Raw genomic sequence first — 26615 nt, forward strand, 5'->3', positions numbered from 1 at the left:
CATGTAATTTTCTGTCCAAAAAGTGACTTGTTCAGCTTATAGACCAACTTTTCATTTCCACCTCATAGCCTTCTTTTTGTTCTTTAGAAGCCTCACAATCTATTGGTTCGTGCAGGCAGGCAGTTTTGACGTTGATCTGATGTAAAATCAAGTTGTGTTGTGCCTCACACTGCTTCAGTTCTATGTTACTTGTCAGGTTAGCAGTTGGAGAGAAAAACATTCTCAGTCTACTCCAAAGCTCTGGCTGTAACCAATGTAGCCAGTCTTATAATATTCAGTTCCAGTAGCAATATTTTACATTGCATACACCCACTTACCCCGCACTACTTTACTTTTTTATTTTCTTCAGGCAGACTGTTTAGGACAAAAGTGTAATTCTTCTTTAAAGACTGCAGTTCTTCACCCGTAGCTGTTTTGTCTTCAGCTTCACTGAATGCTGAAGGCACACTGCACATGAATCTGTAATGGTAGTCTACGTCGGTTAACACTTTGTGATCAATGTCTTTTTGTTCCATCACACACATTTCCTCACTATCCTGGAAACTCAGAAGTTTTGTTTTCAATTCAGTAAACTTTATTTCAGATTCGCTTTGTGCTACATGAACTGAAAAAGCTGTAAATGTTTCTGGTACGCCTTTTAAAACCAGTGGCACAAACAACCCATCACTGAGTGTCTTCCAGGCATTTTTCAGGGCTGTAATAATCATCTTTGCCCGTTTTGAAATACTCTCACACTCTTGCTGCTTGCTTTCTTAAGAGAATTCATTTCAGTGCAAAGGCTCAAGATTTATGGTTTACCTTTCGCCTCAGTCTGGACTCTGACTTTATTTCTCAAGCATCTTACATGATCTGTCTTTCTGATATACTGATTGCTGATCCTACATCCTCGTTGCTCTTAAAGAAAACCTCAACATCTTGAGCTCTGCATCCTCCAGTTTTTTCTTATTGGTCCAGTCTACAAAACATACAAATACTTAAGTATTGACCATATAGGTACGACTAAGGAATGAACTGGGGTTGGAAAGCAAAGACTGGCCAAAAAAATCACAAAACTAATTTTCAAGTATAGCCAAGCATACTCTGATTTTAACCCTTTTGCGTGCGAGGACTGTGGCAAATGATACAAGTTTTATGTGTGTGGGGTCAGTTGGACCCCATCTCTAAACACAAGGGTTAAGTCAAAAGTTTAAGTCTACCCTGAACTGCATGCAGGTAAAATATCAAACAGAAACTTATTACTATGATATAGAATTACATTTTAACTTAACATTTTATTCTTAATCTGAATCTAAAAACTACATATGTAAAGGAAAAAACGATTGAGGCGTACTTAACTATTTAACCCAGCGTTCTTTCTTCGTGGATGGTTTGACACTGAAAGCGTGCCGCCCTCTGCTGGACAATTTGGTACATTGCATGAGTTTATGTGCGTATATCTGTAAACATCAAACTGGATAATAAAAGGTGCGCTATATCTAGGTGATTTCGGAGACTGACAGACTTAACTATATGCAATATCTAGAACAGAACTACGTCTGGAATACATGGCAGATAAACGGTCTGTGGAACCCTCGGCGCACTCCTTTACAGTCACCCGGCGGAAAACTCGGAAATAAGTGATGGAGATGTGGTGTGGGAGGTGATTTCCTTCTGAATGGACAGTTCTGCTGATAGAATTAAGTAGTTCATGACCTGTGAAAGGAATCAGTGTATCGCGCCATTAATGACTAAATAAGTAAATTAGCAATAATAAAAGATAAACTATTTTCTGTTTACTTGCACTCTGATACACTGATTTGAATTTGTTGCATTGCTCCTAATTCTGACTTTCTTATATATTTAAAAACAAACAAAACAATAAAACCACTTTTTTTTTTTTTATCTTAGAAGGTACACACAACTTGGTCGCCCCTCTCCGCTGGTGGGTCTGAACTTTTCTCGCCAGGTGAGAAATGGTCAGGTGAGAAATGGTCAGGTGAGAAATGGTGCGGACCGTTTCTCACATGGCAAGTGGCTTGTCAAGTGATAAACAAGCCACGTGACCTAAACCCTGCCCTCGAAAAGAAGACGTATTTAACAAAGTCACGCTGGGACTTGTATTTTGCAACCTCCCGACGCTACTGACATTTGGCGCCATTATTAACTACATTTCCCTTGTCTCCATGCGCGGCTGGGGGTGGGGCACTCGGGGACATGCTGCTCTCCTTGGAGTCCATACTGTCCAGTTGTCAATGTGGTCCTGAAACATTTGTGAGTGTTGAATGGCCCTGGGGACTCCGCCGTGTTGCTGAACTCTGACTCCAACAGCGCGTAAGTTCAGTGCTGTATTCTGTTAGCTGCGGAGTGTCTGGCTCAGCCAGTCGCAGCTGATTTTACTGATAACTAGCTTTAGCAGTGCCGCTAGCTGAAAGCTAACTAGCTAACGTCAGTAGCAAAGTTGGCAGCTGTTCAGATTGCTGTGTTTTGTGAACCCCGTGTTACATTTTTAGCCAGGGTATTCAGTTTTCTTTACAGCGATAAAACCCTCTGTGGTCCATAATCTGCTGGTAAGCTCCTTTCAACAGAGGGAAGCAGAACGGTGGCTCTTGTCCTCCAGCGCTACCTGCCCAATGTCAGCTAGCTTAGCATGACTTTGTAAACAACAGCTTTACTGAAGCTTTAATCTTCTGGTTTTGCTTAAATTAACCCCAGTAGATATGATAGCGTCACAAAATGGCTTTATTTTAAAGGAAAAGAAAGTTGTAATAACTGCAGACAAAAGTGTTATTTTTAACTGCTAAAAGTTTTGTCACTAAAAGTAAACCCGTCTTAAAGTCTTGGATTTCCTCCCTCCCCCCTTCTTTTTAAGTTCAAAAGGCAAGTTTAAGTTTTAAAACAAATTACCTAGTCTTTTCCAGGATCTAAAATAATCTTAACCTCACGTGTCTAAAAACATGTAATTCATGGCAAACCTGGGTGTGGAAATGACTTAATCATTACTCTGTCGAACATTTCTGTGGATGAAACTTTTCCTCATTGCTGTATGAGCCAATCCGGTGTCAGACAGGAAACCTCATGGTCCGCCCACAGCTTGTAAGGGCTCCAGGTTTCTGTAGCTGCAAGGTTAGTCATAGGGACAGCTAATTTTCTGACTAAATTTAGTGCTGTACATTATGGCCAGTCATATCTACTTTAGTCTCTAATATTACTGTCATGGATGTTAACTGGGGTCTGTAGATATTTAGCTACAGATAACATTTCAATTAAATAAAAGGGAAGTTAAATGTTCCCATAGCTTATTTCATCAAAGTATGTTAAAAAAAGAGTCATTGTGCATATTGATGCTGTGGCCAGGAAGGATCCGCAGTAGCAGTCAGTCTTGCAACACATCTGAAGAGGCCTCTGACTAAAGATTGTTTCTGTATTATGACCTCATGACTATAATGACATGCTAACAGCTCAATAGAGACAATATTACTTAGTAGCATGTCCTGGATGACACCAGGGTTGTTGGCAAGCATCGCTAATCCACCTCCTTTGCTTTTGCTATGCCTCTTTGATCAAGCTGTATCCTTAGAAAGCCGGGCAGAGAGACGTTGGAGTAGGAGATATGATCCTGGTCTGTTATGATGGATGGAAGAGATGGTTTTAAAGTCCTCTCTCCATCCATGAAGCCTCCTTTTCCACTCTGGGATTTGGGGTCAGAGTTCAGGTATTATTCAAACTTTTGAGATGCTGATCAGCTGCTCTTAATTGTAGAAAACAAAAATCTATATATTTTTTCTTCAATTAGTTGTTAGATGGTTACTCATCTAACAACTACCAGAAAAATAATAATAATAAAAAAATCGAAAGCAAAAATTCTTTCAGCTGCAAAGCTGAAAGAATCATCTGTGATGGACTTGGAATAGTATATAAAAAAAAGAAAAATCCCTTAGAATATTCCCAGATTGCTAGACAGCAACAATTGCTTTCTCTAGGGTTGTTGCTGATCAACTGTGTGAACACACAACAGCGAACATCTCTGCTTTTGGAGCTTCTGTCACACTGATTACCTGATGAAGCTCCTTGGAGTTAAAGCACCTGCTACTTAATTTTTTTACTCTCTCCTAAATTCGACCAGGCGCCCAACAAGGAGCTGGTATGTCCGGATCAGGAGCCAGAGGCCTAAAGCTGGAATGTTACAGTTACCAGAGTGGAAGACAAACAAAAGCTCTGACTATGTACTTTAGAGAGGCAGTTAACACAACATGAGCTGAAAATGTGGATAAAAGAGGAATAAGGGTGACTTGATAAGCCTGGTCAGATCACAAACACTGACTGACTCATCCAACTAACTGAAACACTTATCTGTAGTTCCAAAATAAGGTAGTGGCTTTCAGAATGATTAAATGGGTCATGTGTTTCCTCATTGAGCAGAAATATACTGATGTTATGTTTTAACTAGAGAGTTCAAAGGTCACTTAAGACCTATAAACTGTTGTAAAATCTGTGTGGAGTTTTCCTGCAGCTCCGTCTCAGAGATTAGCTCAGTGTGACCATGGTAACATGATAGCACTCCACAGTGCACAGTATTGTTAAGGCCAGGAATTTCTCTACATGCTGCTTTCTAGAAAGCAATGACTGCTAGCTGTTGTTAGCATTAACTAGCATTAACCAGCAAGTCCTTAACATCACACTGAAGGCTGTCTCTTCTTTTTTTTTTTAGACTAAGGTGTTGCTTTTTGAATCCTTTTGGTCTACTTCATGTTGTACACAAGGTTCTCTTTAAGTGATTTCTTGTTTGTACAGATCAGGCCTGGGTGTGGTTAGTGGAGGATGTCATGTTTTACTTGTTTCCCCACAGACTCTGGTTGACCATCAGGACGGTGAAGGACTAGGAGTGGAGGCGGAGGATGATGATGATGCAGCACATCCTTACCCACGGGACCCTGTGGCGGGTGGTGGCGTGGCGCTCGCTGGCGGGGGGTGCAGCTGTCCTCGAGCATCCGGCGGCGGCAGCGTCCAGGTTCTGCGTGCTCCGTCTGTCGCTGCTGCAGCCCGCTGCCCAGAGATGGGTCTCAGCGTCCGCCTCCAGCAGAGCAGCACATCAGCCAAAGCACCAATCCCCACAGGAACAAACAGCACAACCTGCGTCCGCTCCGCCTTCACAGGACGGACCCAAAGGGCAGCCGGAGAAGGCGGATGTTGACCCGCTGCAAGACAAGTCCATCGGCCTGGCCCAGAGATTTAAGAAGTCGTTTAAACAGTACGGGAAGGTGATGATCCCGGTCCACCTGGCAACGTCCTCCATCTGGTTTGGAACCTTCTATTACGCTGCTATGAAGTGAGTAACATTTAAGACCTGGAAATCAGCCGCTGGTTGAAACTTAATGATGACTTTGAGAAGAGCGTTTTAAAGTTCTCTGACTATACAGGAAGCATAATGTTTTTAACATCTTCTAAAAGTTTTCTGTTGCTTGAACTCCACAGAGGTGTGAATGTAGTGCCGTTCCTAGAGATGATTGGCTTCCCAGAATCTATAGTTGGCCTTTTGAGAGATTCCTCTAGTGGCTATGCACTGACCGCCTACGCCATGTTCAAGGTAGCGTCAATACAGACCGGGCAACAGACCGGTCTGAGAATTGATCCAAGTATGGCTCTCAGATGGGATCAGGTTAAGGTGTTGTCCTTTGTTTCCTCTACAGATTGCAACCCCAGCTAGATACACAGTGACACTAGGCGGAACCTCGCTGTCCATTCAGTACCTCCGCAAACATGGCTACCTCTCCACACCGCCGCCAGTCACGGACTACCTCCAGGACAAGATGGAGGCGACGAAGGAGAGATTCACAGAAAAGATGGAGGAAACAAAGGAACTCATCTCGGAGAAAATGGAAGAGACTAAAGACAAGCTGTCTGAGAAGCTGCAGGAAACCAAAGACAGAGTTTCAGAGGGGAAATCATTTTTTCGAAAGAAGAACGACTAGCGGCTGACACGTACACGAGGCGCCCGCTGCTAAGCGCTCCCGCTAGGATCTCGTTTTGTGGAGTTGACAGAGTGGGGGCGAGTAACACTTCATTTCTTTGACTGTCTGGAGGTGTGAGACGCTGCACTATCCCCGTCTTGACACCCGTCAGTTATCACTTTGGTGTCTATTTGTGTCAAATCGGTCCCTAATTGTCTGAACCCTCCCACAATGCACTGCAACTGTAGAGCAGCCAGCGGCTTAGTCGCCTGCTGGCACGCCGCTTCCTTGCTCTGCCGTCTCAGGCGGGATTTCCACAGACTGGATCTGGGCTGAGCCGTCTCCTGGCTGCGAAGTGACTGCCAGTTTTACTTGAACACTCAGAGAGGCAGGTGAAGACGGCCAGAGACACGGAGCTGTGCTAATCCTTCTGACTGAACAGAAAATAAAACTTGAAGCTCTTCGTTAACCGTCTCATAGTTTGTTAAAAGAGAGAGAAAGAGAGATTTCACCTTGTGTCTTTAAATGTAATTAACCAGAAATAATGTTTTTTTTAATGAGTTTTTCTCTCGATAGTCAAATAAGATATCACATTGGTTGTGGTTTCTGAACTATGAGAGCCGAGTTGAAATGGGACTTAAGTGGAGGATGACTTGGTACAGTTTACATGAGGGAAGCACACCTGTACAGTCCTGGTCAGAGCTCCAGGAGGAACACGGTTCTGATCAGATGGAGGAGAACGAGTCGGACCTGAATGTTCAGGCTTGTAGAGGTAGTTGCGACAGGAGACTATAATAATTGTTGGAAGTTTTCTGTCAACACAAAACTAACATTTCAATCTAGTGACAATGAATCAGAAAAGAGCTTTAAAAAGCTTCCATCCATCCATCTGGGCCAGGTACGGCCTGGACAGGTTGCCAGGACAACACAGAGATGGACACGACAAAGCAACCATTCAAACCCAGGACCTTCTGGCTGCAAAGCAACAGTCCTACCAACATGGCTGCTGGGAAACTAATATCTGAGATATTAAAAAACTAATATGGGAAAAAAACGTGTTCATTATACTTTGGTAACATTGAGAGAGTGATCTATATTTTGTTTTTGTTGCCGAGAATGGGGACAAAAATTGTAGACCTAAAAAATGTGAACTTTCCCATTTAACCAAAAACTACTTATATGAACTTATAAAAATGCTAATCTTTAAATTTGAGACATAAAACAAGTTTCACAATCTTTTGCAGATCCTGTTTCTCCAAAAATGACTGCTCTATAAGTTTTATTGCATATTGAATTTATCATGATGAACTCATTTAGCCTTTCTTATTAGAAACTGTTCGTATTTCTCAGGACGCCTGAGTACTTTGGCCTTCTTGGTGTTTGGGCCGTGGAGCAGGAGTTTCTTACCGGGACTGTAAACGGACTGCTGTGTAGAACGTGGTTATTACAGTTTCACAATGTGACAGAAATGACTTGTTTCATTTAGTAAACAAACTAATGTCCTCACCAGAAATTCACTCTGATGTTTGGTCAAAATCACACTGAATAAAAGTGATATGAAAATCATCACATTTGTGTGTAATTTTTGGGAAACAGAGTCACAGCATGATGAGCCAAATGCTTTTGAAGAAATGGCAAAAGCACCAGACTTCCTATGGAAGCAGGAAGGACAGAATATTTCTCCCTATTGCCCGTTTTGATGAAAGAAAATTGCTTGGTGTGTGACGGTGAAGGGCCATTCTAGGTTGGACTTTCCTTCAAGAGTATTGGAGGGAATCAAGTTTGTTTGTGCTGCTAAAAAGTTTAGACCAAACTGAATATAAGACGAGAGATAAACCTTTGAGCTTTTATTTCCACTTGAATCACAGGTTTATCAGGAAGTGGAAGGTTCCGATCCGATCAAGTGGATCTCCAGAGCAGCAGTTTACTCACTGCAGAGGAAACCTGGAGGATCTGACCTCACAAAACGGCCAACAGCTGACAGGCCGAGGAGAAAGTCTGAAAAAGACGGTTGGCTTGGCCAACCATCACGGCTGATCCAGTGGTGAAGGATTTGCAAATAGACATGGAGTATTATTCAATACATTCTATTTTAAGTCTGTGTTCTGACATTTTTGTTCAATAAAAACACCATATTCCATTTTAAAAAATTTCCAAATTGTTTCTGATCCAAGTGGAAATACCTGAAAAAAAATCTGACATTCGATTTCATCCCTTATTTCTACAATTTGGAAATTAATCCAAAATGTTTACAGTCATCATCATCATCAAGCATGAAGGAGTTGCATATATTTTCTTCATGTTTTTTTTTTTTTTTAAATCTTAACAGTAAGACTCATAGCACCCCCCCACCCCACCCCCCAACTCATCCAACAAATATTTTTGTACTGCAGTCAAAGCAGCAGATTGTATGATCCGTATCAGAAAGTTTGCGGTTAAAGTTCCTGAGAACAGTCCTTCAGAAATGCTAAGCAGATGCAAACATCCCATCATTCCATAGGTAATCTGCTCTGAATAAAAACATGCATGGAGGAGCAACAATGACCTCTGCTGTCTGCAGTAATGAACAGCTGTTTATGCAGCCCACGGCCCCTCACACTAACACCTGCGTTCTCCCACAGGGAGCGTGGCACAGAGGACACAGCACCACTTTGACTTCTGAGATGTTTATCGGCTAAAGCCAATCTGTGTTCCTCAGGTGTGAATCTGTGGCTAAACATCACTCAAGTCGCAGGGCGCCAGAGTGAACCTGAGGTGACGAACAGGTCAAGAGGGAAATGAAGAAAACAACAACGACTCCACTGTGGGAAGTCATTTTTCCAGGTTTTTGTCCTCTGTGTACAGAAAGTTTTCACTTTGATGCATTATTAAACAGCTACATTCGAGGTCAGATTTGTTTAAACTAATAAACCATTTGAAATAAGTAATTAAAGTAGGGAAAGTTCTAAAATATTTAAAATAGCAACATGACTCAAAGAATAACGAAATAATCCAGCAGCTTCCCTTTTTTTAAAAAGAAAAAATCCTTTTAAGACAACCTGTTGTATGTGTGTGTGTGTGTGTGTGTGTGTGCGTGCGTGTGTGTGTGTGTGTGTGTGGCGCGTGTGTGCATGCGTGTGCATGTGGATTACTCTGGAGTTTAGCAAACTGTTCTACTGACTGAAGAGACACTTAAAGAAATCTCCATGCCATTTACCAAAATGAAAAATGGTTGCATCTAAAGGCACAAACACCAAGACAGATAAAATCATTTTAAACTCTCACAAAAAAAAAAACATGAAACGTTTTGGCAAATCCTGACATGTTTGTGGCATCAAATTTACACCAAAAGTCTAGAGGAGCACTATTTTAATTGACCATAAATACCACTTCTTACTACAGGCACTAAACATAATGAGTTGCAGTCCTGTGGAATGTCATAAGGCCCACTAATATTTTTATTTATTTATTTTTTAAACGAATGTCTGGTTAAAACATCATGCAAAATAATTAAACAGTAAACCTGTGTTTTTTGCTTGACTTTTTAAATAGACATGTGGCGAAAGGAATTTGTGGCACTTATGGTTTTCCGTACAATGCACTGAGTCTCTACTTTGTGTGTGCCTGGATGGTCAGTGCGCTGTGAATCGTCACAAAGGAGGATTCCCACTGTGCATCGGTGGGAGAAAATATCCCTGCTAAAGAATTTATCAGCAGAAGACAGAAAATGAGTCAATTTAGAATCCAGTTTGTTAAACATTATTATAAGCTGACGGTTAAAACGGGAAGTGCGACGCTTGGAGGCAAGAATTGTCAGATTGCTTTTAATCTTACTGTGGTTGAATTTTAGCCCACTCTTCTTTCTTGAGCCTGTTTAAGGAACAAACTCCACATTTTGTTTGTCTGGTTTGAATATCCTAGCATCTCAGTTGTACTAAGAACAAGTTAGTACAACTGTTTTAGAGCTGACTCAGCAGCTCTAAAACCTTTGTTTGATTTTTGTGAGTCACTCAGAGGTAAACTAAACATTCTTTGTTTTCATGCCTCCATTAGTTGTGGCCTCAGTCCTGACGAAGCATTGAGACCAGCACCCTGTTTGATTCTTGGTGGCATGTTTCTGTTTGTTTTATTCCAGATGTAGTGGAAGTTCTTCTGTCTGCTCAGGCCACACAATATTTACCAAAGATCTTGGCAATCATTAAGATACTTTTAGTGGAAAAATATCCTTCTTGGTCAGTTTGGACCTCGAAACTCTAAACTAAACTAAATGAAAATCATAGACATTAATACGATAATGTTTTGATAATAATTATAATATGATAATATAATCCGTATTGATGTCTATGAATGAAAATGGGCGCTTTCTTCTTCTTTAGGTTTCAACGGCAGCTTGCATCCATTATTGTTGCACTACTGCCATCTACTGGATCCTAATATCTATGCCTCAAATTCTCATAATGATCCCAGTACTATTTAAAAAACAAAAAATCTTCTTTTTCCCCTCATTGTTATTTAACTGATCAACAACATTCTCAAATTTCAATTCCCTATTAAAACCTGATTCCGTTTTAATGGGCACTTTCTTCTTTTATTTCCAATTTTGACTTTGAATGATTCACTTCCGGGCTGCACAGTGGCGCAGTTGGTAGAGCTGTTGCCTTGCAGCAAGAAGGTTCTGGGTTTGATTCCCGGCCCTGGTCTTTCTGCATGAAGTTTGCATGTTCTCCCTGTGCATGCGTGGGTTTTCTCCGGGTATTCCGGTTTCCTCCCACAGTCCAAAAACATGACTGTCAGGTTAATTGGTCTGTCTAAATTTCCCCTAGGTGTGAGTGTGTGTGTGCATGGTAGTTTGTCCTGTGTGTCTCTGTGTTGCCCTGCGACAGACTGGCGACCTGTCCAGGGTGAACCCCGCCTCTCGCCCGGAACGTTAACTGGAGATAGGCACCAGCAACCCTCCCAACCCCACTAAGGGACGAGGGTGTAAAGAAAATGGATGGATGATTCACTTTCTTCAACCCTGGTGGTTGAAGAATAAGCCACATGGTTCAAAGTTTAGGGAAAAAAAAAATCTAAATGCTCTCTGGTATTGTTCAGGACCTAGTGTGGAGGCGGCTGTAGTTTGGGGATCACTGTTTTAGATGGTCTTTCTTCAAGGAACGATGGGTTGGTCACCTTAAAAAAAACATGCTTCAGGAAAGTCTCTGTTAACTTGGAGGATTTTATTTTGACCAAACTCATATCAGAAATTGATATGAGTTTTCTAATATTTATTTCTGATCTGACGATCTGGAGGAATTCTGTCCATAATGTCAAAGAATCTGTTTAACCTTCCGGACCCGACCTGGACAGTAACATGTTTTTCACTCCCATCCGATGGCTCTAACTTTGGCCCGGTCTTTTCTAAAGGGACACATTTTCCATACTTTTCACCGCTCTATGTTCAGGCTTTCTTCACCTTGCTTTTATTTTGAACACTCTCAGTGTGAGGTTCTGCTTTAGAAATGCACCAAGGCCAGGAGATCTAAAGTGTCATCAGATATTATAAAGCCATTTAGGTTTCCTGAGCTTTGGGAAAAGTATTTAATAGTTTAACATTTGTGAAAGTGGTTTTAGATCCAGATCCAGACCCAGACACACTTAAATAAATCCTTTTTTCCAACATGTTAGATCTTCAACATTTTCTGTCCCCTGAAAATTTGTACGATAAACGCTGCTAAAGCATTCTAACGTGGACGCCTGAGGAAAAGGTCACGTCAGGCCCACTTCAATGGAATGATAGATAGCAACGATGATTGAAAAACTGGTTTATCAACAAATGTACTTCTTTTTTGTATAAAACAATCCCCCTGGGCTTTAGCCATAACAATGCACTGAAATTGCACCTGTAAACGTTTCAAAAAGTCAGTATTATATAAAATCCACTTATTTTGGTTTTATATGGTGTCATCATGTTGTTCCCTCATCATCAACACACCTGGAGTGTTGCCTTGATTCTTTCATGCATGTTTGTGAAGTCATTTATTCTCCATGACAACCACTCAGCTATGCAAAATGCCTGGTTGGACCTAGCCCCGCCTTCGAGGTCGAAGCTCCTCCTCAGAGCTGCAGACTCCAGGTTTTCAAGCTTCTGATCTGAGGCAACTCTCCCCCACTCACCATAGTTTGGTTAACTAGTTACTCCAAGTTTCCCTCAGGTGTGTGTGTGTGTGTGGGTGTGTGTGTGTGTGTGTGTGTGTGTTTGCATGGTTGCATGTCTGTGTTGCCCTGTGATGGACTGATGACCTGTAGGTGGAATGTGCTTAGATTTTGAGTAGACCGTTTTCTGCAAATTTTTTTATTTATATGTTTTGCTTATAATCTTTCATTGGTTAGAAGAGATACTTGTAACATATGAGCTCTGAATATGGTGGCCATATGACCACCAGAATTAGACACCCTTGGGCTCTGTGAGGATTAGTTGCTGAGGGCCATGGGTCCTCAACTCCAGCCACGAGGGCTGGAGTCCTACAACCTTCGGATGTGTCCCTTGTCCAACGCAGCTCAGTCAAAAGGCTGAATTACCTCAGTCTGTCCAGAGTCCCACCAAAGACCTCATTATATGACGTTCTGGTCCCGACAATGCAAGGTTAGAAGAAAATGAGGCCAGAAATGATCTTGGAAGCAAAACAATTCACCACAGCTTGAGGATAAAATATGACGGCTTAAAACTTACAAAAGTTTCCTCCTCCACTTCCTGTTTCTTGTGTTGCTAAAGGCCTGGAAGACGCTCCGACTTGGAGACTGCCTACTCAGCTGAAAGGCTGATGAATGCGGGATTTCTCCGCATGCCGCACATCTGTCTTGAGAGGTGTGTGTGTGTGTATGTATGTGTGTGTGTGCAGTCTGACGAAAATGAGTTAAAAGGGGATCTTGTTCCCAGCAGCATTTTGCAGCTCCAGGTTCAAGCAGAGGACAAGACGTTGTGAGTGAGTTGAAGGGCTTTGAACACGAGGTTTGTTTCACTCCTGAGGATGTTACGACAAGTTGCCAGATGGAGCCTGTCTATAAATAAAGCATTCTGGCTTAAATATACAGAAACGCATGTTTTATGCATAACCTTACTTTACATGGCTGAGTGAGTCATTTCCTGCCTGCTCAGAGAGATTGCTGCTGACTCTCTAGAAAACAAAACAGAGAAAAATGAGGAGTGATGCTTCCCTTCGGATCTCAGCATTGTGCAAGAAGCAGAAGAATCAGCAGATTTAGAAAAGAAACGCTCTGAAAGGAATGGCTGGAGAGTTGGGTCGGATTAATCGACTATTGAAACAATCATCGCCTGGGCGATATGGATGATATTTATCACGATATTTTGTGGTGCTATTCCGATAACAATGTAAGTGACGATAAGAACCGTTTCTTGCCTCTTTTTTGAGGTAACTGGACACACAAACACTGATATAGAAAACATTTCCATTTGTAATAGACCAGCAACATCAAAGTGTGATTATTATCACTAAACTACACACAGCTGTATTTAATCGTATTTTCAAATTCTGACAATACGGACAGTTTTAAACATTAACTGGAATTTGTAATGTTATGACAATTCAAAATTATAAAGAAAAACATTTATTAAAATTTATTTTTTATTTTATTTTAATAAGCTAATTAAAAGAATTTATTTTAATGAATTTATAAAAAAAATTTATTTTAATAATTTTTCTTTAGAATCACCATTAACATTATGAATTTAAAATTAATGTCTAAAACTGTCGCTTTAATGTGATAAATGCCCAAGTCAGCTAATTTAGTAATTAATTAATCATTAAGTGTACTCAAAAAATGCTGTTTGCTGAGCAGTTTTTAAGTCAAAACTGTTCAAAAAATATATACATTGTGCATTGAAGATAAAAAAGCACCTTTTTGTCTGTAAATGTGTTCTACCCAGAACTCAGCAAATGACAAATTTAGCTTACCTTATTGAAATTCTGCAAAAGTCTCTCATTAAGCACCTTTCGCAATGTAATAATTAGTCCATAAAATAAACACATGAACTTGTATTTTGTATGAGTTTTTTGCCGACATGTCTTCAGTGCTGTCTGCACAACAAACTACCTTTTGGGGATAATAAAGTTCACTTCAGGACTTTCCTGTGATGCCAAAACCCAACTACGACATGTACGTTAGAGACTCAATTTTGAATCTCATCATTGAAGCCCGCCGGGAAGGTCAGGCCCGTAAACTAACTCCTAATGCTTTATTTTTCAACAAGTCACAAGCCTTGGTCCTGGGAGCAGAGCAGGAAGCAGCAGCCATGTTTCTGTGAACAGACAGGAGGCTCAGCAGGAGGATCACTTTTAAAGTTTTATTTGTTACGCTGCAGTCTGACTACAGCATAAGTACAAGCATAAAATCTTTGACTACAACAGCACTTAGAGCGACATTTTTTGACTTTTTTTTCTGCTTTTCTGTAAAAGTATTGCAATAACAGACCTTAGGCCTAAAACCTATTACATCACAATTGCTTAAATAAAAAGAGGCAAAAATACACAACAATTTTACCTCTGTTACATACATATATATGTATATATATATATATATATGTATACATATATATATATATATATATATGGTTACTAAGCATGACCATATAAATATATATCTATCAATCTATATATATATATATATATATATATATATATATATATATATATATATAGATTTCAGCACAGAAGGGATGGGAGGGGTACAAGAAGGATACATTTTTGTAAATAAAGCAAACTGATGTTACAAAACCCATAATGGAAACAGTCCTATGGTAAATGTCAGGACAAACTGTTGAGACGTTGTTACTGGAGGTGGAACGATACGGACAGCTGCTGCTTGTCAGCACTGGAGTACAGACTGCTGAGAGGAGGGAAGAGGGAGCGTCAGTCTTTTCTCTTCCAGGAAACAAAACATCCAAACAGGAGGAGAGCAGAGGCCACTTTATCCCCAAATCAAAACAACACAAGTGCCACTTATTTGGTGCTGTGAAGAAAAAGAAGAAGAAAAAAAAAAAATGGCGCGTAGCTATGTACATCGTCTATAGATAAGAATGAACATGCTCTGCAGTTATTGTACAGTGGAGTTCTTTTTAGTACATATTAGAAGTAAATGGCTGCAGGTTAAACATGACGCCCGTTATACATTGTGCCACATATACCGCTGTTATGTAGGAAATAAGCGACTAAATAATAGAGTAAAAGTAACTGATAGTTTTTAACCCGGAGCTTGTTTCCTGCTGCTGGTGCAACCTCGTGAAGCTAACTTCCTCTGGCGCTTCGCCTTGCTGTCGTCCTGACGACGAGTCTCCCGCCGACAGGAAGTAAAGCTCCAGTCATACTGCAATGTTCCTAACTGCTGCCGTCACAGAGGCTGATGAGCCTGGCTCATTCGTTGGCACGCTTGGCAAGGATGTCCAAAAATAAAAATAAAACATCAAAACTTCAAATACATCCAGTTTAGCTGCAGCACTGAAAATTATGAACTTGGGAACATTTATTCAGTGGGGAATTTCATATTTTTAATTTGTTTTTACAGAACCTCTACTGCCTCAGTCTACTGGGGGTCCTACTGTAAATACACCTGTGTTTTTCCACCACTCTAACGGAATGCTAGTGCATCCTTAAATTTGTGTGTCTAAAAATGAAGGCCTTAAAATACCTTAAATTAGTTTAAAAAAAAGTAAGTTGGCCTTAAATATGTTAATCACAGGTCTTAAATTTGATCTTGGCAGAACTATTTAATTGTAAGTTCTATGTATACATATATGTATTATGTATATATTTTTTCGAGTCACACACCGACATCTTGATTGCGTTCTGTGACTCTATGCCAACATATCCTTCCTAGCTAGCAATATATTGCTAGCTAGGAATATATTCAAGGAAGCTTTTTGGCGTCCATCACGGGCCAGTGCAAATTTATCACCAGTTTTCTGGACAACATTCGTACATTTCTTTGGAGATATAGTTCTTAAATTCCATTCATAATGGTCTTTTTAAAAAAGTCTTAAATCCCTTCTAGGACTGAGGATCTATTTTTAGATTACAGTTCAACAGATTTTTAATCAGAAAAAAGGATTTTCTTGTATATTAAAAAATGTATGTTTTTGCAGGCTAATGAGGTTTCTCATGAAGAAAAACAAGCCCACAGCATCACAGATCCTCTGCCAAACCTAACAGGAGGTCTTTTCCTACATCCAACCTTCTTATCCCATATGGTTCCTCCAGCCATGCAGCTATAGCAACAGGATCCGTTACTTTTCATTTCTTCCCCAGAGTAACAATATTATGGATTACTAATTCTAAATTCTTTGATACTCTAATTTTTTTTAAAAAAAGTGTACACTTAAAAAATTAAGTATTGCTTTACTTGAATTTTCCCACTGAATAAATGCTCTAAAATGCAAAGGTTGCATTTGTTCACGTTTTCTGAGCTGCTGGAAGAAAATCTGAATTTAGTTCAAACATTTGTACATATTTTTAATGTCCAATAGAGTCATCTGTGATACTAAAAGATCATTTTGATAGAACATTCCATCTGTTCATCGGTCGGGATGAACCCGACACCTGGTGTCCTGGTTCTGAGTGACGGCTGGCGCTGCGACAGAGGAAACCCATCAACCAGCTACTGAACTCAGCTCAGCCATATCATAACAGACTATTATTAGTAAGAAAATATCAGAAGTTGTAAATTTGTGTTGCAACCATATATTCTGAGCATACTTTGAAAAACATGTTTTCTTATGAAAAAAAAAAGACAAAGCACATTTTTAACTGTAGGCATTTACAAATTCGATGTTGCCCTCTTAAAATTTTTATATTGTCTATACAGTATATTACATTATTCACAACATCTTTTTTGTGGTTTCTACCCATTGGGTAGGATATGTGCATAATATATTCAAGTTATATACAGCACCTTACAAACAAACATAAAGAAAGACAGACTACTGAAAAAAGCACCGTTGGAAGTGAGGCACAACGAAGGTGGGAGCTTTTTGAGTGCAAGTGGGTTCCTATGTCTGCTCCACAGTTCCGTTACAGTGCTGCTCAGAATACTTTTGGGTGCTTTCAGGTGGGAAGGGGTGGGTGAAGGTGGCAAGAGCTCGATTGATATCTGGACTTTTTGAGATGAAATTTGAGATCAGATTCAGTTCAGAAAGCTTTTGATTGCCCAGTAATAGATTTCTCTGGAAGGACCTTGAACACCTCAGATGTACTCCGCCAGACCGGAGACGGCGCCTGCCTGGATTCCGAGAAGCAGTGTGACAGAGGCGTGGTCTGCTCAAACATGAACATTAGGCACCGTATTTACTCATATATTAGTAACATGCAAACCTCCTTGTAGAAAAGATAAAATTTATCTTATTTATCCTCCATTTACAAGCTTATGACTGCGCAGTACGAACAAGCTAAAAAAAAAAGAAAGAAAAGGAGGGCGGGAAGGGAAGAAAAGAAGAAAACCATAGAAGAGATTTGAGTGTGAAGCAGCTCCCTGCAGCTAAAGACCAAAACTACCAGGAGTCCCAGGTACCTGTGGGGTTCACTGCAGCTTTCTCTCCTAAGCTTAGGATGAGTGGAGGAGGACAGGATGGACAAGACAGGGGAAGGCTGGCTGAGGGAGGGGTGTGAGAAGCAGCAGTAGCAAAGACAGTAGTAGCAGCAACAGCAATAGCAGCAGCGATGTAGTAGCACACACACGCGCACACATACATGCACACACAAGCAGAAAGACACAAGCCGGATATCTGCATACATACATTCAAACTCATTGAAGTAGAAGGGATTCAGGCGCTTTAGCCCAAAGTGAGCCTAGCGTCCCTCTTTGTGATGTTAGAACTGAAAATCTAGCTTTAGCTTAACCCTCCCGCAGTCTTCAGAGACGGGGCCATTTGAACCCCACAAGCTTTTCGCACTTTTACAAGTTTTTTTTTTTGTGTGTAGTTTTGGGAACTGACGGTCTGACAGCTTCTCTGCTGTCCGACCGTGTCATCTGCTGTGTTCCTCCTGAGCATCGTGCTAAGACAACTGGAGGGTTAAAAACACAATGTGGAGGAACAAGTGGACTTCCAGGCACATTTTCTGTTTTAGTTTGATATTTCTAATTCACTCTCACTGCATCTGCACTGCTCAAGTCGCACTAAAATGAAAGAGGATGCATCAAGAGGCAGCAGCCCGTGGCTGAACTCCAGGGAAGTTAAGGTGTTACTGCACCTGGACTGCACCTGGAAATGTGTCTGTTCCATTTCTACCCAACGCAAATCAATGTTGGGGGTTAAACAGTGTTGAAACTCATATAGCCTCTTTATACGTTATATTCTCCGACCCGTCCAACAAATCTTATGCACAAAGTTCCAGTTGGTAAAAAAAAAAAGTCGTAGTCAAAAGTCTGGATCTAGAGAGAACCACTGTCAAACATTGTGAAAACCTTCATCATACTCTGTTTACCTGCCTTGTTTTTCAGTTGTGAAAGTAGATGCATTATAACTATCACTATCATCTATCACTAGAATCAGGGTAATAATGCTCAAGTGCATTCAATATTGCAGTGACACTGTTTTGAAGTGCTTCACCAACAGGGGCCACTGAAAGACCCCAAGACACAGCTAGGTTCAAAATTATTTAAGATTTTGGTAGATTTAGAATTTAAAATAATATTTTCAGTTAATGAAAATGTTTCTTCTAACTGGACGTAATACTATCAACAGAGATTTTTCTAGTGATTCAAAACGGCTGAGTTTGCCAAATGTTTGGTAGGTAGAAACATGCAGAGATCCACTAACATTTCATTCATTCAGAGCAGGGGGTACACATTGTTTTGATGTGTTCTGTTTAATCTTTTTGTCTGAGCCATTTAAACTCAGTTTTTTGGTCTCTTACATACTAGTGAAGGGGAGAGGGCTATACGGTTGTGTGTCGTGCTACTTTCATAGTAAGTTGATAACTGTATTGAGGCCTTCTGAATCGTAAGCGAATTGTAAGGTCTACGGTTCGACGTTCCCGTTTCCATTCAGATCAAACTTCTTGGTTGAATGAAAGCAACTTTAAGTTTACCAGCAGCATGAATTACTTAGAGTCCACTTGTAGGAATGGAAAACAATAAAAAACTATGTCAAGATAAAAGCAGCCTAATCTGCCAGAAAAGAAGAAACACTGTAATGCACACCATATAGCCCAATCTGCATACATTATTTTACATAGGGATGTATCAAAAATGACACCAAAAATGTATAGAATAATACTGATGTTCCACAATGTTCCCTACTGTTAGATAGAAATATGCATGCAAAGAGAACAGGGTTAGGATTAATAGCTGCGTTTCCATTACAAACATGAGCAAATCTGTCTATATTCCGCTAATATAAAAAAACCCCTAAATTTTGACTTTCTGTCACTTCCATTAAATAAGAAATTAGAATCACATGTGAAGTTTATTCACATGATAAGCCATGGCAACAAGGGTTGTAAACATGAAATACGTTCATAATTCAGCCATGGCACTAGCGCTAATCTATCAGCCAATCATATGAGACACCAGTGTCTTATTCAGGTGTTTGAACAGCAAACCCCTTGTTCATGCAACTATGTAGTTGGTGTGTTTACAGAAGAGCTCTGGATTAAACACGCTGGAATGACACACAACTCTTTATGAAAAGTGTGATGCTGTGAGAACTCTGGTGGAGCCGGCTGCACATTGTCTGGAAAAAAACAAATAGAAACCATCCTCCTCCTACCTAAAGGAAAAGTTTGCTAAAACTTTTTATAGAAAAACCTGAGTTTTTCCAGAATTAGTGTTTCCATTATGAGACTTTATTTACATAAATTCAATTTGTGCATTTTTTATGGTCAATGGAAACGCAGCTTGTGTGATACTAGATTGAGCAAATTAGATAAATGTGACATGATCCGAGAACTGGTATTTGATCCAGTGAGTCATGTCTTCTCTGTGGCTGCAAATCTGAATTTATTTCCACCAGATCTGAGTGGGTTGGAATGGTCAGAAAGTAAATTTGTCATGAGATTTGTTGACACCTTGCCGGAGCTTGAAAATGAATCTGAAGCTAACTTTGTGAATGTTACTGGAACCTGTTGCGTCTCTTTGGCTACTGACCCTCGACCATTCCTGGGTTTTTAAGAAATGCTTTGCTGAATTCAAACAGAAGAAAACAAACAAGCATGTAGTTAAATGTTAAAAACTCCCAAGCAGTCAGATGAGAAATCAATCAGCTGTACGCACATGCACACATACAATACCCATGCAGGAGCTTTAAGTGCTTTTCAGTGTTGCCTAGGGTCTGAGCAACGAACACGCTGACACACTCGTACTGCAAGGAGGAGACTGCATCAGCATGCTGCCAAACGACGACTCCACTCCAGTCTCAGCTTTAAAGGGCTTGGCTGACTCTGCATCATCTTTGCACACAAATGGCAGGATGGGCGATGAGCAGTTTATCTTTGCAGGGCGGGAGTGGAGGGGGAAGAAGGTGCACTGAAATGTGCTGAAGTGAGATAGAGCAAGCGCAACAGCAGAGATTGAAGGCAACAATGAGGTGAAAAAAAGGCTAGATTTTCTAGTTTATCAAAAAGGACCCTCTGGTAGCCCTTTGACTTCAACCACAGTCAGTTTTTTTTTGTGGAATCCTTATTTAAGCGATCTTTACTTGATCTTTTTGTTGTGTGTGTGTGTGTGTGTGTGGGTCGTCGCTGATGAGAAGACGGAGCGTTGAGCCTTCTATTGGTTGGCAGAACTGCGGAAGGGTTGAGATCCGTGTGGCAGAATGCACTGTGCGGGTCGACAAAGAAAAGGGTCAAGTGCTCAGAGAACAGGACAGGACAGGTTTTTAGAGAAGAACCTCCTTTGACCAAGATGCCAAATAAAACCTAACACACGATGTTACCCATGGAGTCGGAACACAGTTTTAAAGGGGCGGTATTATGCGTTTTTCAGGGACACGGTGCCATTTTATAGCACAATCCAGTAACTACGTTACCTTCAGTTCTTATAAAATTGCTGTACATATCAAATATGACTTAAAAGAAATTTTACTTTTTTAACTTAACACCTTGAAATTGGGCCTTTGTCTCTTTAAAAACTCCTGCCCTTTCTGAAACTCCACCTTCAGGAAGTCACAAAATGGCTCATCTATTAACCCTTTAACAAAGTTTTTACCAATAATGAGCTCAGGTGATATGCAGTTCTACAAAATGCTTGCTAACTGCTGCTGGCTAGTCTGAAGGAGCTGAGTTGGCTGCTCTGTGAGGCGGAACCTCTGAAACTGGGGAGAGCTTTGTCCTTGAAGGCAGAGCTAGGTCCACCCTGGAAATTTGCCTAGCTTAATGGGTGCCATGGAGATTAAATAATTTCTTAAACATGCATGAAAGAATCAAGGCAAGAATCGAGGTATGGTTTTGGTGAGGGAATAACGTTATAGCAGGATGTGAAGCTCAAAAGAGTCGATTATACATAATACTGCCCCTTTAAACTTGGTTTAAATCGTTAGTCAGTTCAATGTCACAAGACAGATTTCTCTCCCCGATTAGGAAGCAGACGTAAAGCAGTACGTGGTTATTCTCTTACTAAGTTTCAGTGTGCCTGTTGTGTGAACAGATGTTTTAGGCTGGGTTCAAGGATTTCTTGCGCTTTTCAGACAAGGATGGAGATGAGCTTATACTTGTTAGTTTTTGTTAAATTTTTTTTTCATTTTTTTGAGTTTTTGACAACTTTGGAGCGAGACTTCAGTCAGTCGTTCAGTCCATCCATGAAAAGAAACCCTCGATAAAAACAAAAAACAAAACAACAAAAAGCAAAGATTAACCCTGCAACAAAAATAAAATGAAAACACAAACATCAGCATCACATGACATCATGTCCCTCCTCTCTTACGACAAAAGAGATAGTGCAACTTTTAGGGAACTTTTCTTTTTGTGTTGTGAATGTTAGAAGATGTTATTTGCCCTCTTTGCTTTGCTTCCTCGTGAACCTTGGCACTAAGATTTGGGTTTGTGAGTCTTTAGTTTTGTTTTTTGTTGTGTTCTCTGTATGTCCTGGGTTCTCAGTTCTCGCGTTGTGCACAGATCCCGGTCCGAAAAGCAAATCAAAAAGACAAAAGAAAAAAGGAACTTTCTCCTCCATCCCCATGGTAGAGCTTTGACCGAATGAAAAAAAACCCAAAGGCTGTGCTAGCTAGTTTTTCTCTCTCTCCAAGAGAAGGAGGAAATAAAAAATTCCCCAGCGGTGCCAGCTGGATAGAAAGTGAAATGAAATCAACTCTGGGTTTCTCCTTCCTTGTTTTGCTGTAGCTCGGGTCGAGATTTGTTTGTGCGTGGGAGTGTGGAGAGAGGACATGAGAGCGACAGAGCGATACAGAGGCCGATACTTCCATGTCAGCCGTAAACATAGGAGACGGTGCTGAGTCCGGGGTGCTTGGCCCCCGCCTGCCCCACTCTCCCTTTCCTCACACCAGGTCCTCTGGTTGGCCATCCTTGGCCTTGGCAGGTACTATTGTGCTTTCTGATTGGCCCTGCTGCTGGATCGTCCTGCTTCCCAGTCCCCCCGGATCGCCTGGTCTCCCTATTCTCTGGTTATTGCTGTGCTGGTGTAAAAAGAACGTGGAGCCTGGGAAATGGCCCATCACCTCACTGTATGCCGGCGGGGGCCCCTCCATGCGCCCGTGGCTACAGGAGTTGGCCACGCTGATGCCAGAGTTACTGCTGGGTGGTCTCGGGCCCCCTCCTCCAAGGCCTCCTCCGGCCCCCACCAGGCCGCCGCCGTTCCCTATGTCGATCAAGTCACTGTCATAGATGGTCCGGTTGGGCGGCGCCCTCACCGACTCCCGGTTCAGCTCCATCTGCTGCTCGGGGTCGCGGAGCTGCAGCGTGCAGGGCCCCTGGTACGGTGGGGGCTCCTCGCCGTCTGACAACGATATGGTGGGCGGCAGGTCGATCTGGTGCTGCATGTAGGGGTAGGTGGGCTGGAAGCGGCTGAAGCGGTCGCGCTGCATGAAGGAGGGAGCGGTGAAGCGATCCCTGGCCTGGGGAGCGTATAATACCTGGATCAGAGAGAAACACAACAGGGAAAACCCAGCATTAAGAGGAGGAGGGACACCAATAACATAAAAACAAACAAAAAACATGCAAAGAAATGAACTCAAATGTCTGAGTTTTACTCATTCAGAACCTCTAAAACAAGAATCTATAAATGGCCAAAGGAACTTTTGTTTGTTTAGACACACTGCAACGTGACATCACACGCCAAAGTTCCCGGCCTCCAACAGGATCTGCTTGCCGACCATGAATACCATTGGTTAAAAAAAAAAAAAAAAAAAAATTATATATATATATATATATATATATATATACACACACACACACACACACACACACACACACATACACAAACTTACAAAGGAATGGAGTGCTTTGTTAGTAATTGTCAAGGGTATCAGAGTATCACATTTCAGAGGTCAGTGAAAAGTTTTAATAAAAAAAAATAGTGAGTTATGCTAGCTTGACTTTAACAGTCAGAGAGGTCTAGGCAAAATGAACCTCATCATGTTGGACTGCTATTCCTATTGTTGGTTGACAACAGAGCAAATGTTCTGTCTTTCTGAATTCTTTCTTCCAGGGCTGCATACTCACCGCTCTAGAAATGTCAGGGTCAGATTTGCTTTATGACTGTAAACCAGAAAATTTACAGTCATAAATCAAATCCCAGGCTTTACAATCTGGGGGAAAAAAAGCAATACAGTTGACCCCGTGCGTATTGACGGAGTCCCCCTCAACTTTTCTGTGGAACGTGTTATCAAATTATTTGCAGAAAACTAGTTAGTTCACTGATTTATTTGGTAGAGCATATCTAAAATATATGATAGAAAATACAGTTTCGGAAGCAGATAATCCCGGAGCACCAATCATTTTCTTAACATCCGTTGACTCTATCCCCAAGCAGAAATAAAGAAGACTGAGGATGTTAGTTCATGAAGGGTTTCATTGTGCGTATAATACGCATTTTTGTCAATTTGGAGTTTAAACTATTCAGACAGGAAGTTCTGAACAATTTTAGAGGAGGTCTCAAATATTTGTGGATTTTAGCTATGTGCGGGTGGCTGCGATCCCTAAGCCCCACAAATTCCGATGGTCCACTGTATGTAATAACGTGTATGTCACAATGAAGATCTGTGATTAAAAAAATAAAAAAGCACAACTACTTCACTAAAAAAGGTTAAATACTTTTTACTTTTTTTATTCATTGCAAACAGAGTCCAGACAATAAGAACTCTACTCATCGTGAGAATAATATCCAAGGTAATAAATCCATTAGGTCTGTGTCAACATGGTTTTATTCAAAAAGTATCATTTAGTGCTTTGTTATAGAACTTCTTTAAAGTCCTAAAACACTTTTAGCAACAAAACAACAAACATTGCCAAATATATTACTGGCTGAGATAATGGTGCTATTTTAGAGCTCAGCCTCTCAAGATAATCTTTTTTTTTCTTATTTTTGTTAACTGCTTAAATATAGATACAGGATCAATGGCTTTGATGCAAACGATGGCAGATCATTGTGATGTACCTCCACACAGACCAGTGAACTACCAGTTAGTGGTTACAGATGTTTTAGCTTGATTACAGGAGAGGAAGGATATCCCTCACTCAAACAGGACAACCATCACACATTAGTTCATCTGCCAACTTTTGTTCTTCATTTCAATTAACTCCTCAGACTGGAACATCATGAGCCATGTGTTCATATCTAACATTTCTATCCAGCCCCACTCCCTGCTGCTGCAGCAACTCATTATCAGAGGGAACTTATTTCAATTAGGGACTGTGTCTCTAATCATCAACCCCCACTGACAAAACGGTCTGGGTGAAGAGAACAACAGGCTTGGAAACAGAAGCTGGGGGAGAGAAGGGGAGAGAGGATCTGGGCAGCTGAAATGGAGAGACTGACTGAAGCACAGAAAGAGTAAATCTGAAAGGATTTAAAAAGAAAGGCTGCTGAGATAAGGACGGAGAGAAAGGAGAAGGGAATTAAAAGAGCCATGGAGAGAAAGAGAGCAGGGCCAGACAGGAAAAAAAAAAAACAGAAGAGAGAAAGTGGAGACGGAAAGATAGAAAGACAGAGGGGGGAGAAAGGTGTAGAGCTGATGGAGGGAGCAGAGCGCAGCGGAGCAGGGCAGCTCTCAGACGGCTGTCTAGACAGTGTCAGGGGAGGTGTTGCTGATTAATGACGCACCAGAATCCACTGGCACCCCCACCCCCTTCTCAGCCCAAACACACGCACGCACACACACACACACACACACACACACACACACACACACACACACACACACACACACACACACACACACACACACACACACACACACACACACACACACACACACACACACACACACACACACACACACACAGAGATTCAGACAGCATCCCTGCATCTACCAGCCACCCACACTCACTGGCTGTGTCTCCCTCTGTGTTTGTCTCTGCATGGCCTTTTCCTCTCCAGCTGCTTCAGCACCAACACTGTTTCCACCTAAAGTCACTCTCTTCCTCTTCGGCTGCTGGATTCTCTCAAACCCCACTTCCTGTCACTTCCCATTCTCTTTTCTTGTGTTTTACCTGTAAGGTTCTCACTGAGGGAGAGCTGCAACTTTAGATTTGATGTGTATGTGGAAGCACATTAGGACCACTTTAACTCATCGCTCCAATGACACTATGCGTCACGTGTTTCTCTTTTAACCTCTCCAACTCCCTCTTGTCACCTGGACTCAAACTCTTTCACCAGGCAAACAATCATTAAGCTAAGCTCGCTACCGGTCATGGCAAGTATGCTGGCATTAGTTTACATATCTGTACCCATGATTCTTTCAGAACATGCCAGCTTTGATCCTGTCTAAAGTATGGTGCCAGGCTTGCCCGGTGCGGCATATGAGCTCCATTCCTGGACGATCAAATATTTACAAGCAGCCTGAATGCAAATGCCAGGCTCCTTGCACCTCAACTGTATTCCTGTGAGCGTTGAACATTTACAGAAGGCCGCGTGCCAAGAAAGAAGTCGGCAAGGAAACAAAATAAAGAGCTGAGAGCAGATACTGAGAAGATTTGCTGAACAAAAGCATTCTGATTAGATAACAGACCCACTGGAGCGGTTTCAGATTTGCTTTTAAGTATACTACATTGGCCACCTGGTATTTGCGGGGGTTGGGGACCACAGCCACCTGCGAAAAGGCTAAAATCCGTTGATACTTGAAAATCCCTCTAAAAATGCTCATAATTTAATATTTTAATAGTTCACACACCAAATATTCCTGAGTATGCTTTAATACGCACGTGGGAAATCATCTTAATCTTACAGCAGAGTCAACAACTACAATCTTCCTTAATTCATTCTTGGGGTTTCAGCCAATTAGCACTAAGGAAACTAAATTGAACTCCTTGATTGGCTGCTTTGTGAACATGTCTAATATTGCAGTGTTGCTGCAAAATGAAATGCAGAAATTTGGGAAAATCTGAATGGGTCAGTTTGTATCAATTTTCATGGAAATTAGTCTTTAAATAATTCGTTTTTCTAGTATTGATTATATCAAGATATTGATTTGAAAAAAAAGAAAAAGAAAAACGTGAATATGGGGAAAAAAAACTGTAACGACTTTCCTGATAGGCTGAAGACATACAG

At 41.1% G+C, this 26615-nt stretch overlaps 2 protein-coding genes across 3 annotated transcripts in view; one reads left to right on the plus strand and one right to left on the minus strand.

The window, feature by feature from the left end:
• Nucleotides 1-2153: 2153 nt before the first annotated feature.
• Nucleotides 2154-7493, plus strand: LOC103465898 (protein FAM210A). The gene is made up of 4 exons (XM_008411104.3): nt 2154-2310; nt 4826-5305; nt 5452-5563; nt 5667-7493. Exons 2-4 carry the CDS (start codon nt 4875-4877, stop codon nt 5946-5948), a joined length of 825 nt encoding a protein of 274 aa, XP_008409326.1. The 5' UTR covers nt 2154-2310; nt 4826-4874; the 3' UTR covers nt 5949-7493.
• Nucleotides 7494-14236: 6743 nt separating this feature from the next.
• ldlrad4b (low density lipoprotein receptor class A domain containing 4b) overlaps nt 14237-26615 on the minus strand; it is a 247347-nt gene continuing 234968 nt past the window's right edge. For both annotated transcript variants that reach the window (XM_017305324.2, XM_008411110.3), the window contains one exon: nt 14237-22980. In XM_017305324.2, coding sequence (XP_017160813.1) covers nt 22387-22980 — 594 coding nt within the window. In that variant the 3' untranslated portion in view covers nt 14237-22386. The remainder of the gene's footprint in view (nt 22981-26615) is intronic.

Source organism: Poecilia reticulata, chromosome 16 (genome assembly GCF_904066995.2).
Source record: "Poecilia reticulata chromosome 16, P_reticulata-male-v2, whole genome shotgun sequence".
In the NCBI taxonomy this organism is placed as follows: domain Eukaryota; kingdom Metazoa; phylum Chordata; class Actinopteri; order Cyprinodontiformes; family Poeciliidae; genus Poecilia; species Poecilia reticulata.